The 13340-nt window shown below is 38.4% G+C and overlaps 3 protein-coding genes across 3 annotated transcripts; 1 reads left to right on the top strand and 2 right to left on the bottom strand.

Moving 5' to 3' along the window:
- Positions 1 to 4506: 4506 nt before the first annotated feature.
- LOC148741512 (uncharacterized) lies at positions 4507 to 5725 on the bottom strand. The gene has a single exon (XM_088741669.1). The coding sequence runs from the start codon at positions 5607 to 5609 to the stop codon at positions 4812 to 4814; it is 798 nt and encodes a 265-aa protein (XP_088597795.1). The 5' UTR covers positions 5610 to 5725; the 3' UTR covers positions 4507 to 4811.
- Positions 5726 to 8938: 3213 nt separating this feature from the next.
- LOC148741511 (uncharacterized) lies at positions 8939 to 10948 on the top strand. Its single transcript, XM_088741661.1, has 2 exons — positions 8939 to 9195; positions 9338 to 10948. Exons 1-2 carry the CDS (start codon positions 9022 to 9024, stop codon positions 10388 to 10390), a joined length of 1227 nt encoding a protein of 408 aa, XP_088597787.1. The 5' UTR covers positions 8939 to 9021; the 3' UTR covers positions 10391 to 10948.
- LOC111335340 (uncharacterized) lies at positions 10465 to 12599 on the bottom strand. The gene is made up of 2 exons (XM_022941224.2): positions 12399 to 12599; positions 10465 to 12203 (listed from the first exon to the last, which is right to left on the bottom strand). The coding sequence occupies exons 1-2, from the start codon at positions 12509 to 12511 to the stop codon at positions 10940 to 10942; spliced, it is 1377 nt and encodes a 458-aa protein (XP_022796959.1). The 5' UTR covers positions 12512 to 12599; the 3' UTR covers positions 10465 to 10939.
- Positions 12600 to 13340: the final 741 nt, after the last annotated feature.

Here is a 13340-nt window from a genome sequence, read left to right as displayed (position 1 = left end):
TGCCACTGACGATAGTGGAGCTGCCGTGCGAGTTGTCCTATTTGATTATAGGAAGGCGTTCGACTTTATTGACCATACCCTACTCGTGCGTAAGGTCTTCAGTCTGTCTATTCCTAAGAGTGTCGCCTGCTGGGTTGCTGACTTTCTTACAGATCGCCGGCAACGTGTCAAGCTATCCAGGGATTGTTCCTCGGAATGGGGCCCTCTCCCTGCTGGCGTCCCGCAGAGCACCAAACTGGGCCCTTGGTTATTTCTCCTAATGCTAAGTGACCTGAGGGTCCGTGGATTCCATTCCTGGAAATATGTGGATGACACTACTGTAACCGAGATCGTGCCGCGAGGAGAGTCAAGCAACACTAAAGTGCTGTCCACGCTGTTGAAACGTGGTCGCGCGATCAACGAATGACCCTAAATGCCGATAAGTGTAAAGTCATGAACATCAACTTTAAGAAGAACAAGCATAATTTCGAGCCAGCAACCGTTAATGGGAAGGATCTCTCTGTAGTTAGCTCTGCCAAGATCTTGGGTGTGACTGTCTCTAATGATCTTACGTGCAATGATCATATATCTGAGGTTATCAAGAAAGTTAATAAGAGATTTTATTTCCTGGTTCTCCTTAGGAGAGCGGGAGTGGACCCTCGTGACATATTCAACTTTTACTGCACTATTAGACCTGTCCTGGAATATTGTTCGCCCGTTTTTCACCGTGCATTGCCCAAGTATTTAGATCATGATATCGAACGAGTACAGAAAAGAGCGTTAAGTATCATCTTTCCAGATTGTTCTTACAGTCTATGCTTGAGAAGCTATAATTTAGACACTTTGCAGTCTCGGGGCCAGGAAGACTGTTTGATGCAATCTCTAATGACCACAAACTATCTCACTTATTTCCTACCAGTCATGTAAACCTTTATAACCTAAGGAGAATTAGAAAGTACGACCTCCCTGGCGTGCGCACTAAGCGTTTTCAGCGGTCCTTTATCCCGAGCATGTACCGACTAGCAAACAACACTGTGAATATTCGATTGATCAAGCCTGCTTAGTTTTACTCGATCTCAGTGATATTTTATCTTTTTACAGTTTCTGATACAATTGTAATTTTTATTATATTCCTACACGTATTATACTTCTGTATGCATCTATTATAACATAGTATATCATTGTAAAAATATTATGCAATTCAGCCTCTTGGCTGCGATGTAATATTTGTTTGTAAACAATTAAACTAAACTTAAACGGAAAAGTCATAATATTCTACAAGAACCCAGTTCAATAATTGCTTCATCTTTCAGTCATCAAGGTTCTGTTCCCGCTTATCACTGATAACCATAAATCACCATCTGAAAGCTTATGTAGGAAAGCTATCAGTGCTATTTTTAGCAAATAAGGGTGGACACATCCATATAAATTGTATTAGACAGTATTGACAGATCTAAATGTGAAAGAACTTATAAACACATCACATGGCAGGGTCTAAACCAATGAAAAGGAAGAGAAATTGCACTGGATGATAAAGTGTGCTTGTGAGTTTGAATGAAACAATGATTTCACTGCTGAATGGATTTTGAGAATTCTATCTGCTGAAGAAGACTAACAGGTGAAGTTTGCTTTAAGGCAGCTTAGGAGAAGTTCTGTCCCAGTGGAAGATATCGCCTACATCTATTGCTGCCTAATACGTTCCATACTTGAGTACACCTCTGCTGCATTTGCCAATTTACCGTCCGACTTATCTAAGACCTTAGAGTCAGTGCAGAGGCGTGCTCTCGCCATTATTTGGCCAGGTCATTCGTACTCAGATACCCTAACGCTAGCCGGTATTGAAACCCTTGATGCACACCGTCGTGCTGCCTGTGAATCCTTTATGAGTCGTATTCATATTGACAACCCCCTTTAGACTGCAATGTATGCTGACGTTTGTAAATCTTCAGACCGCTAATATTTAAGATCAAATTGTACTCAGCATCACTCCATAAAGTCCACCGATCATTTTAAGAACTTTGTGACAGTCAAGTACCTGCCAACTTAATTATACTTGTTCTTCTATAATAAAGTTAACATTAGTATAATTTCAGTGAGCAAAGAGTTTCCAGCAATCTGATTGGTCGAGTGGTTCCCTGCATGACGCTATATAAACTGCTCCACGCAGTTTATATAAAATGTTGAAATAAAATTAAATGTTACTAAAATGCTATGATTTTAGAAATTTCTCTGTTGTTCAGCTCTGAAATCATACTAACAAAAGACAATTATTCACCTCAGGTTTGAGGAATATTGTCAAATGATTCCCGAGACGGAGTCTCGAGGATTATTCGACAATATTCACCAAACCTGAGACGAATAATTGTTAATTATTATCATTTAGTATTATTATTATTATGTAGATGCTGCTTTTACTTGTATGTATAGCTTAATGCATTTTGTATAGTTTTCCCCCTTTTTTCTCACATATTTCTTGCTAATATAATTTATCAGCTGTAATTCAGCATTCTCTGCAAAACAACAACAACAACAACAACAACATTGACTTTATTTTTTTAAAATGAAAGAAATAAAGGCTTTTGTAGCCCGCAGTTAGCAAAGCTATTCTAGGCGGGCTACCTAAACAGACACTGTATAGGCTCACACACACACACACACACACACGCACGCACACACACACGCAACAATGAAATAAATAAATAAATGAGCAAATAAAAATAAATAATAAATAATAGTAGTAATAATCATGTTAAAGGTTTTAACTGAGCCAGTCACACAAGGGAGTTTTTAACAGGTCAAAGAGAAAGCTAATCAGTTGAAATACAAATATAAGCTAGAAAGGTCAAGGTAGCGCAAGTCAACATTCATCTCCTCAATTTCAAGAATTTTCAAAAGCAAGTGAGTTAGCTCACGTTTAAAAGGTGCTTTCTTTAGCTTACGAATTTCAGGGGGGATGCCATTCCATATTTTCGCACCAACTCTAGAAAAGGAAAACAACTGATGATTTGTTCTCGCCTGTTTTATATAAAAGCTTCCAGCTACTGAGAAACGAGTAGAGTAGGAATGAACCTGTTCAGAGTAAGTAAAAAGTTCAGAAATATTGAGAGGAGCACAGCGATTTTTGATGTCATGTAACAGAGAGGCAACCAATTTGAAGTAAAGCATTTTTATCGGTAGAATTCCCGAACGACTAAAAAGAGGAGCACTGTGAGATGTATAATCGGAAAAGTGCATTAGACGAAGAACCCGCTTTTGTAAAATGACGATTTTGTTTAGATGAGTATTGGCGGCTTGGCCCCAAGCAACGAGACCATAGGAAATATACGGTTCAATGAGCGAGCGGTAAATGTTTATAAGAGTAGTGAGCGGTACCAAGTGTCTTAGCCTTGCAACAATACCGATACCTTTGCTTATTTTCGTGGAAATGTAGTTAATATGATGCTTCCAGGAGAGATTACCGTCAATGAGAACACCTAGGTATTTAACATATGTCTTACGTTCAAGAGATACCAATTGCTCCGAGTTATTATCAAGTATTTTAAGGTTTACTTCTCGGTATAGTTTGTGTTGATAAGGATGAAAAATAACGAAATTAGATTTGGATACGTTAAGAGATAATTTATTTGAATTCAGCCATTCACACAACTTTAATATCTCTTCATTGACGACAACTTCAAGTTTCTTTAGATCTTTTTCTGCATATAGTAAATTGGTATCATCAGCAAATAGGTAAAAGTCAAACTTTTTAGAGGAACGATGCATGTCATTGACATAAATTAAGAAAAGAAGCGGACCAAGTATAGAACCTTGAGGGACTCCACACACTATTCTCTCTTTGCTAGAGACAATAGAACCGATTTGGGTTGATTGCATCCTGACAGACAAGTATGATGAGAACCAGTCATTAATCAATCCTCTAATTCCATAATGGTGTAATTTATGCAACAAAATCGAATGATCAACTGTGTCGAAGGCCTTTTTCAAGTCAATGAAAATGCCACAGGAATATAATTTTTTATCAATGTTGTTTTGAATTGTATTTAGAATATCCAGAATTGCATGTTGAGTTGAGCAGTTCTCTCTGAATCCATATTGCGATGTGAAAAATATATCATTTTTATTTATAAAAGATTTTAGGCGTTTGTACATTAGTTTTTCGAATATTCGATTAAACACGGACAGTAACGATATTGGGCGATAATTGTTTGGGTCAGTTTCATCATCCGCTTTATAAATTGGAATTACTACAGCATGCTTTAATTTGTGGGGATAGATACCAGTTGAAATGGACATGTTCATTAGTTCAGCTAGGGTATGAGATAAAGCTTGACGTGCGGACTTCAAAAGACGAACTGGACATGAATAAAGTCCGTAGGCTTTTTTTGATTGAGTACTCAAAATTTCCATTTCAATTTCAGTAGAAGTGACAGCGTCAAAGAAGAAAGAATTGGTGTAATTTGAATTCCCTAGGTAATCCTTAAAGTCCCTGGTGGATAATGGTATGCTATTTGCAAGTTTAGGTCGTTTTTAAACTTGCAAAAGCTATGTGGTGAGAAATATCGGCTTCGAATTTGTTGATTATTTAGGTTGCTATCAGGATTGACACTACTTTGAGTATTCAAACTAAAAATATCTAATTCATGGAGGCTACGGAGCTTATCTAAGTACTTTTTCGTTGGCAAGTTACTGTTCAGGCTATTATTGAACTGACCATGCGTTCGGATGATATCAACATTTGAGAAAGGAAGGTTTTTTAATAAAGATTTGTTTGCTCGGCAAACATATCTGTCACTTAGGACTACCATTGAGAGTTGTTATTACGAGATATATACTTAGCTTTGGTCTCCGTTTTCCAGACTGAGCAGATCACCAATATTCTTGATCTTGATGGCTCGAGACGTAGCATCTTTCCGTAAATAAACAAAGGAGCCCTTTGACCAACAGTACTGGTAATAATGCTGTTCTTTAAACTTCTTCGCCTCGAACAGGACTGTTTGCATTCGGGGTGACAAATGATCAAAAATTCTAACCGCGCTTAACGAGGCATCCTCAGGGAGTCCAACGGAAGCCGGGTCCAATTTGCATGCATCTTTACGATGATTCATGACGCTTTCTTTGGCTAAACGCCTGACAAATCTACAAACTATCGGCTTTGGCTTTCCATTGTTATTCCTGCTGGGAACACGATGGGCGGTGTCGATGTCATACATCGATAGATCAGCTCCCGTTTCTTTAAAAATGTTTAGGCAAAGCTTGCTTATCGAGGCTGCGGATTCATCTTGCAGCCTCTCAGGCACTCCCACAATTTTTACATTATACTGGAAACTATGTTCTTGAATTTCGTCAATAGCATTTCCAATAATATCTACCTTGGCTTTCAGCTCTTCGAGTTTGGTGCTTAGTCGCTGGAGTTCGTCTTTGGCCATGCCGCTAAAGAGATGGAAGTCGTCGTATTTCTTGCTCAAGAACTCTACACATTGGGCACCTTCTTCGCTGGGCAGAACTTCTTCGCTTCTCTCGCTATGTCGCTGTATCAACTCCTTCAATCTAGCTACCTCGTCCGACATTGACGATAGTTGCGCTTTAAGTATGTTATTCTCCTTCTTCAAAGCCGCAACTGACCCAGGCATTGCACAAAGGTTAAACGAAAGGACACACACAAAAAAATACAGAATACAAAAATAAGAAAAAGCAAAGAATATAAAGAAACTTAGCGGAGCTCAAAAATCACAACCGTCTTGACCAACATCCGCTGACCATTCGGTCAGGTTGGAATAAACATTCTTATCCTATCTTATCCTTATCCCCAAAACAATTTGCATCCATCAGATACACATCTTCAAGAATTATTCTATATATTAACTGTGCACATTAAAATCAAATCATTCCTTAAGCTCCATTTAACCTCTGCATTGACTATAACACAAATGCCAATGACTTAAATAAGAAAAAAAATGCAACATGTAACTACAAAAGAACAAAACAAGGTTTAAAATCTCACATGGCAGCAGGTGTTGAACCAATTAAAATCATGGCCATTAGGACTGAAACTCAGGATGTGTACTTTCTGAGTCTAGTTCTCAAATCACTCAGGAATGGCACAGCTTGTGAAGTAGACCAAACTTTTTCATCATCAAAATAAATCATAAAGCAATTTTCATACCCATCTTGCACCAGACTTTGTCGAAAGGGCTGCCAAGCTGCTGGATTAAAGAATTCTGCATAAAAGACAATGAGCCAAAGTCTTGATAGTTAAAGTCAAATTGATGATTGTTCCTCATTAGTTCCACAAAACTTGGATCTTGATTATGTTTCTACTGCTACCAGAACTATTCTACTCCAAAACTTTTTACCGAGTACACTCCCCAGTGCATGAATATACCAAACTTGGCTTCATCATTCCAAGAAGGGAGGGGAGAGGAGTCCAGTATTTCCTAGTATTCACCACTGGGCAAAAATGACTTGTGCTAATCTCATCTCTAAGTGACTTTAAAATCCAAAGCAAAGTGTGCATTACATCATATTCCTAAGATTATTTCTATTTGTGTATTTTTAATGTATAAAGTGTACTTTGCAACTCTCCCAGTCATAAACAATAGCAGCCGAAACAAAAATGGGAAGCCCTAGTTGTTTAACAATGGTACAATAAGACCAAGATTGAGGATTGAGGAGGGGAGGGGTGGGGGGGGGGGGACAGCAAACAAATCCTTCACTGGTCTTTTAATGTTGGACTCTTTTTAAGTGGAAAAGGTAATCCATTCACAAAACATTGTTTTAATTTGTTCCATGAAATTTAATGCACAGTGATGATTTAAATAAGAGGAAAAATAGCAAGACTTTAGTATTATAACCACATACAGTGTTACGATGGTACAAATAATGAATTGCCTTTGGGACGACTATGTTTTAGATTTGTTTGGGGTTGTAAATAAAAACAATTAAACCACTTCCTGTTCATTAACAAACAATCACTGAGGATTTCGCTGAAAAAATGCACTTTTAAATCATGTGATTAGCATAATAACATATGAGTCCCAAGTACTTTACTTATACACACAACAAGTCCGACGAGAATAGATTCGAGCAAAAGCGGTTAATAGATACAGTAAAGCATGTGAGGTCTTCTGACGCTGGTAAAAACACTGGAACACTGGGTCAATAAGTTGTTGCTGTGGTAGACTCAGGAGCTACTCGGGCTCATCAGTTGATTACCATAGATCGTGCACAAATCTTAACGGGACAAATCGCCATCCACATGTCGTATAAAAATAAAAAAAAGCCTACCTGATTTATTTTACTCAGCATTACTCACGAAAGAAGACTGTGTTTTCATCCAACTGCATCGAGAGCGTGGTCACATGTAAACATCGGACGTGAAAGCCTGGAAAGAGAGAACCGAGCCGCGTCTTCTTGCAAGAAACCGCGAGAGGGACTCGCTTTACCCGCAGAGAAGACACAACACACGGAAATATGTTCCTTTTTGTTTTCTTTTTTTCTTTTGCATGTTCCAGAGTGCTACTCTTTTCTTAAGTATTCTACTTTGAGAACAATAAAGACGAGATTATGTGGAACTACTCTGAGGAGAGGAGAAAAAGGACCTTCAAACTGGCAAACATTGCAAGAGCACTAACAGTGTTTGATGGCTACATCAAACATCGCACTCTGTTTTGATTGTGAGTGTCATGTTAGTGATATTTAATTTGTTATGTTAGTGATTCTAGCGCTTTGTTTTGCTTCTGACTATTACATTTGTTACCCTTGCACCCTGTTTTATTTGTGATTGCTATAAACTGCCTCACCCACTCTTGTGTCTCGTTGCTTACATTAGTTACTTTCAAAATGTGGTCGAAATTTTATAGTTACCTCGTGACTGGCGTGCAGTGTTTGTTGTTGTTGTTGTTTTTTTATGATTGTTGCGTTACTAACTTTCTCGAAGTGTTCTGTATTCGATTGCAAGTTGATACGCCCACATCGTGTTTATGATTGATTGTTGAATTTCTAATGCGTGCACTCTATTTTCTCTTTTTCGACTGTTGCGCACGCATTGACTCGCAATTGTTTTGATAGCAACTTTCGTAATCATTTTTGTATTTGATCGTTATGTTGGTGACTGACAAACCCTGTTTCGTGCTTGTTACCCAAGGGACTAACGCACACTTTCCTTTGTTTGACTGTTACTTCTGTCACATTAATGAATTACGCACTCTCTTTTCTGACTCACACGTTTTGCTTTGTGTTTGGTTGGTAAGTTAGTGACTCGAGCACTTTGCTTTGCGTATGATTTTTACGTCAGGAACTTGCGCGCTTTTTTTTTGTGTTTGATTGTCATTTTTTGTGACTTGCGAGCCTTGCTTTATGTTTGCTTGATACCTTAATAACTCTCGTACTTGTTTTTGATTCCACTGTTATGTTGGTAGGTCGCATACTTTGCTTTTTATTTGATTGTTACGTAAGTGACTTGCACACTTTACTGTGTATTTGACTATTACGTTTGTGAATTGCTCGCTTTGCTTTGTGTTTCATTGTATGTTTATGACTTGCGCGCTTTACTTTGTGTTTGACTTATACGTAAGTGACTTGCGCACTTTGCTTTGTGTTTGATTGTTACGTTTATGGCTTCCGCGCATTACTTTGTGTTCGACTGATACGTAAGTGACTTGCGTTCTTTGCTTTGCGTTTAATTGTTACGTTTATGGCTTCCGCGCATTACTTTGTGTTCGACTGATACGTAAGTGACTTGCGCACTTTGCTTTGTGTTTGATTGTTACGTTTATGGCTTCCGCGCAATACTTTGTGTTCGACTGATACGTAAGTGACTTGTGTTCTTTGCTTTGTGTTTGGTTGTTACGTTTATGGCTTCCGCGCATTACTTTGTGTTCGACTGATACGAAAGTGACTTGCGCTCTTTGCTTTGTCTTTGATAATAATCTTTATTTAGCAATAATTTCCATAAAATCCTCTATAATAGAGTACCGAAGCCCTGACGTCACGTTTCCATGGTTGCATTTCTGCTGGATCTAAACAAACTCACATGTGTTTAACATGGCGGCGTTGTCGATAACATCGTTCGCAAAATACTTCTCAGATGAGCCTAAATCTTTAAACCGTGGCGAAAACCATTACCAATCTGGACACGTTCTATCTTTTTGCTATTGTGATGGAATTATCAGAGGGTCAGTGCAAGCGAGCATGAAAAGTACGACGTATAAAGTCACAGTAAGTGTAAAATTTCTATTACTCGATGTCTATCCGTTAACATCGCCAAACCAAAACTTATTTAAATTAAGTGATTTCGAATCTTCGTTTAAAGGAAATCTTGAAAAGTAAGCTTATATTTCTTTTTCTCTTTCCTTCGCAGATATATCTTCAAGAAAACGAAATACGTTCCACAGAATGCGAGTGCCCTCGTGGCGGTTCAAAGTGTAGTCACGCTGTAGCTCTGTTCCTTCATGGCTACCACAACTTAAGTAGAACTGACATCGAATGTCAGTGGAAGAAACAAAAGGCATCCGAGGTGGTTAAAACGGTAGAAGATCTGTATCCACCCAAAGAAACTAAAGTCCTAAAACGAAAAACTACAGATGAGGACAGAGAATGGCTACGGAACAAGCTGAAGAGATACGGCGAGTTCACAGGAATGTTATGGCTTTTGAGCCCCGAACCTGACAAAGAGAATCGTCTGCCGATCTCCACAGTCGAAGAAATCATTTTATCGAGAGAGTTTGTTGAAAGCGGACTTGATACAAATTTCTTGTTGGAAAAATTGAAAGTAAGTGAGCAGCAAGTGAAATCAGTCTGTGAGATCACGAAAGAGCAACGTGAATGTGGAGAGTGGCATGTGGTGAGAAAAGGACGTTTGACTGCTAGCAATTTTGGTCCAGTTCTTGAAGCGAAAAGAGTCACTCCTTCCCTTATCAAGCGTGTTCTTGGAGAATACGACATCTCTCGAGTGCAGGCTGTTCGATGGGGTGTCGTTAACGAGAAAGAAGGAATAAAGGCCTTCACCAAATTAACAATGAAAGTAGTAAAGGATTGTGGCCTTTGGCTACACAAGTCTGGTGTTTTGGGTGCATCACCAGATGGACTTGTTGATGACAATGCGATCATTGAAGTCAAATGCCCTTACACACATCGCAATTCAACAATTGAGGAGGCTGTTAAAGACCCTAAGTTCTGTTTAGTAAAGAGAGATGCTGGCTATTGTTTAAAACAATCCCACCACTACTGGCATCAAGTCCAGGGTCAGCTGTTTATAACTGGGAAGCAAATCTGTTACTTTGTGGTTTGGACAACAATGCAAACTGTTGTGTTGGCAATCCAGAAAGACTGCACATGGGAACCAAATCTTCTTTCACTTCAAGAATTTTATACAATTCACATGATTCCTGCACTTGTTGATGGTGGTCTTTAAATTTTAAGACTTTGTTGTAAAATTAATGTAGTTTTTTATAAAGTAATGGATTTGATAATACATACTTTTAGAAATATTTTTTAAAATATTGTTTTATTTGGTAAAATCATTGCAACTTTTACAACAAATATGCAGTAACTGAAGGGTGTATATAAAATAAAAATGTTCATGTTAATCTTAAAATTGTTTTTCTTTAAACAGCAACATTTGCTGGGGTTTTTACATTAGCTACTTGAGACAAGAAAATGATAGATTCATTGTAATCGTATTTGAATACAGTTGGTTATCTGAATTCATAATAAGACTAGCATAAGGGTGTGGTGGCAGGAATACTGATCAGAAATAAATAGTTTGTCATTAAGTTGTGTATCATGATTCCTTGTATCATGAGCAAGTAAAATAGGGTTACAAGCTTTTCACAGATCACACAACACCTGTCCACTCTTTGTATCAGAATACAGTTAATTGATTAACTATGATCAGACAATGCCAATGTATACCAGGCCTTAGTAAACTGATGTAAGATGATCAATATTTCAATTAAAATGACTAATCAAAGTCAACAGTGTCATTGGTTTCCTTAATTAATGGGTTTTGTAAATTAACTAAAGCACCACATAGCTGTATAATCTTACCAGAGAGGGATCGCAAGTATGGTGGCACAAAATTTAAAATTTTATAGTTCTTCAATCTAGCATTAGCACGTTCTACGTGTATACGACATTTTGCAATGCTCTTTGTTAACTTAACTTCACTTTCTGTAAATTTTCCATTGTTCAAGAATGGGGGAATGTTCACATATACACCATTAGGAACAATATCATTTATCAAAAACCCTTTATCCGCAAGTATAATATCCCCAGCAACAAAATGCTTTAATATTCCTGACTTTTGAACCGTTACTTTATCTGATACTGAGCCAGGGAAAAGTTTACTTACATAAGTTATAACCGCGTTGGGTGCCACACCAACAATTGTCTTAAAAGAATTCATACCCCTGTACGTTGAATATGTCAATTTTTGGTCACTCATAAGCTTAGGTGTAGCAACCTCGATATCGGTGCAATCTATTACCATACGACAGTCTCCAAATAAGCTAAATGAGCCTGGAAGTGAAGTTTTGTTTTTTTGTCTGGATGGAACAGCTATCTCCATTTGATCTTCATATAGAATTTGGTGCAAAACATGGATAAATGTTGTCACAATATTCGCTATTGTAGCAGTACTGCAACTAAAAAGTTCAGCTAAATGTAAGTTATGATAATTATGTCTAATCTTCATCAATGTTATCAATATTTGATCTTCAAAAGATATCTTGTCTACTTTCCAGCCACACACGTAAACAATATCGTTGCGGTATCTTTCGGCATATTCGACAACAATGTGGAACATTTCTTTGTTTGGGAGGCCAGTTTCCATGTTGATTACCTTTGAATCCATGTTAAAAGAGCTGTAGTTTCTTTTTAAGTAGCTTTCTTTTTCTTTCAACTCGGATACTTGGGTCTTTAATGTCCCTAGCTCTGCTTGTAGCAGGATATTTTCAGTCTGCAAAGTAGTGCATTTCATTTGCATCTCCTCGCAACTGAGCTCGCAAGGCTCGTTCTGGTTGCTCTTCGTCGAAGATTCTGAAAGGATCTGCTCGATAGTCGTTGTCTCTGGGACTTCAGTTCTTTGCTTTTTCCTTTTTGGAGCATTTCGAGATTCAAATAGTTTGTCTTTATTCCAGGAAAAGACCTCGGGGCCTTCTTCTTTACTTCCTCGGAAATGACAACTACAAACTCGAGCGCCTTTGCCAGGTTCACGATCAGCTCGTCTGGAGAGAGAAAACGAAGGTTTTAAACTTTAATCATAACGTAAAAAAAAGCTTTTTTTCTCTCTAGAGGTCTTTCAAAGGTATAATCCACAGGTCAGTGCACTTTTGAGTGGTTAAATAAAACCATCTTCCGCGTAACTATAACCGACACGTGGCCGTGCATCATGGTGGTCATTGTACCAAAAATCAACCTACCTTATTAGAGAAATCCATTTTCTTCTTTGAGCAGGATCTTTGGGGAAACGGTAAAAGCTGCAATTGTGACTTTCTGACTGATGATTGCAGTCGGGAACGAAGCATTGGCCCATTTTATGATGAGATGTAACGAAAGACGCCAAATAGTGTTTAGATCCAGCAAAAATGCTACCATGGTAACATGACGTCACACTTCGGCACTCTATACAAAATATCAACAGTGTAAAAAACGATCCAAAATAACTCACTTTCGGCTCACAATCTACTCCTTTTTTTAATGTCAAAGCGTCTGGAAAACTGTAAATAACGGAGTCAAATCTGAACAGATTTAAAGTCTAATAATCTGATAAGTAAAAGCATATCTAAAACTATACAGAAAAGAGAAATGTGAATGGCAAATCTAGAACCCTATATAAAAGGCTGCTAAATATCATTAAAAAATGTCAATGGCTCCCTCGGCAGCAGCGATTTAAACGTCACAATTATTATAGTCAAACGCAGCGCGGCGCTTCACCCACGATCCTCGAAGGCAAACTTAGGCCGACCGAAGGAGGGCAAAGGATGTCTTTGCTCGGATCCAGGAAATTGTTTGCGAGTATCGTTACCCTTTCTTGGCGGCTATCAGCTCGGCCAATCGGCTGTGGTATCTTATGCATTCCATCCCCATCCCTCCCGTAGTTGTAAATACAAGCGGCGTGAACGAGCCATGATCAACATCCAACACTCTCCTTGAGTACAGCCGCTTCTTGTCGTTTTCATGGATGCGATAAATCTGCTGTGGTTCCTGGTCCTTGTAAGACTCGGCATTAGGGTGGCAAACCCTCGCATCGAAGAATGCCGAGCTCTGGGGATCCCAGAAGCCCGAACGTCCAATCTTGCGTCTTGTGCTCTATTAGACCTTCTGCTTAGTTGTTCTTCTGATTGTTACTTTTATGGCTTCCG

This window comes from Stylophora pistillata, chromosome 1, assembly GCF_964205215.1.
Source record: "Stylophora pistillata chromosome 1, jaStyPist1.2, whole genome shotgun sequence".
In the NCBI taxonomy this organism is placed as follows: domain Eukaryota; kingdom Metazoa; phylum Cnidaria; class Anthozoa; order Scleractinia; family Pocilloporidae; genus Stylophora; species Stylophora pistillata.
Note: the sequence above shows the minus strand (reverse complement) of the source record. Positions and strands in the feature narration are given on the sequence as shown.

Excerpts from the sequence above, each read along its gene's own strand:
- LOC148741511 (XM_088741661.1), top strand. The coding sequence starts at position 9,022 with ATGGCGGCGTTGTCGATAACATCGTTCGCAAAATACTTCTCAGATGAG. Across the intron at positions 9,196-9,337 it reads GTACGACGTATAAAGTCACA|ATATATCTTCAAGAAAACGA; the intron begins GTAAGTGTAAAA and ends TTTCCTTCGCAG.
- LOC148741512 (XM_088741669.1), bottom strand. The coding sequence starts at position 5,609 with ATGCCTGGGTCAGTTGCGGCTTTGAAGAAGGAGAATAACATACTTAAA.
- LOC111335340 (XM_022941224.2), bottom strand. The coding sequence starts at position 12,511 with ATGGGCCAATGCTTCGTTCCCGACTGCAATCATCAGTCAGAAAGTCAC. Across the intron at positions 12,204-12,398 it reads AAATGGATTTCTCTAATAAG|ACGAGCTGATCGTGAACCTG; the intron begins GTAGGTTGATTT and ends TTCTCTCTCCAG.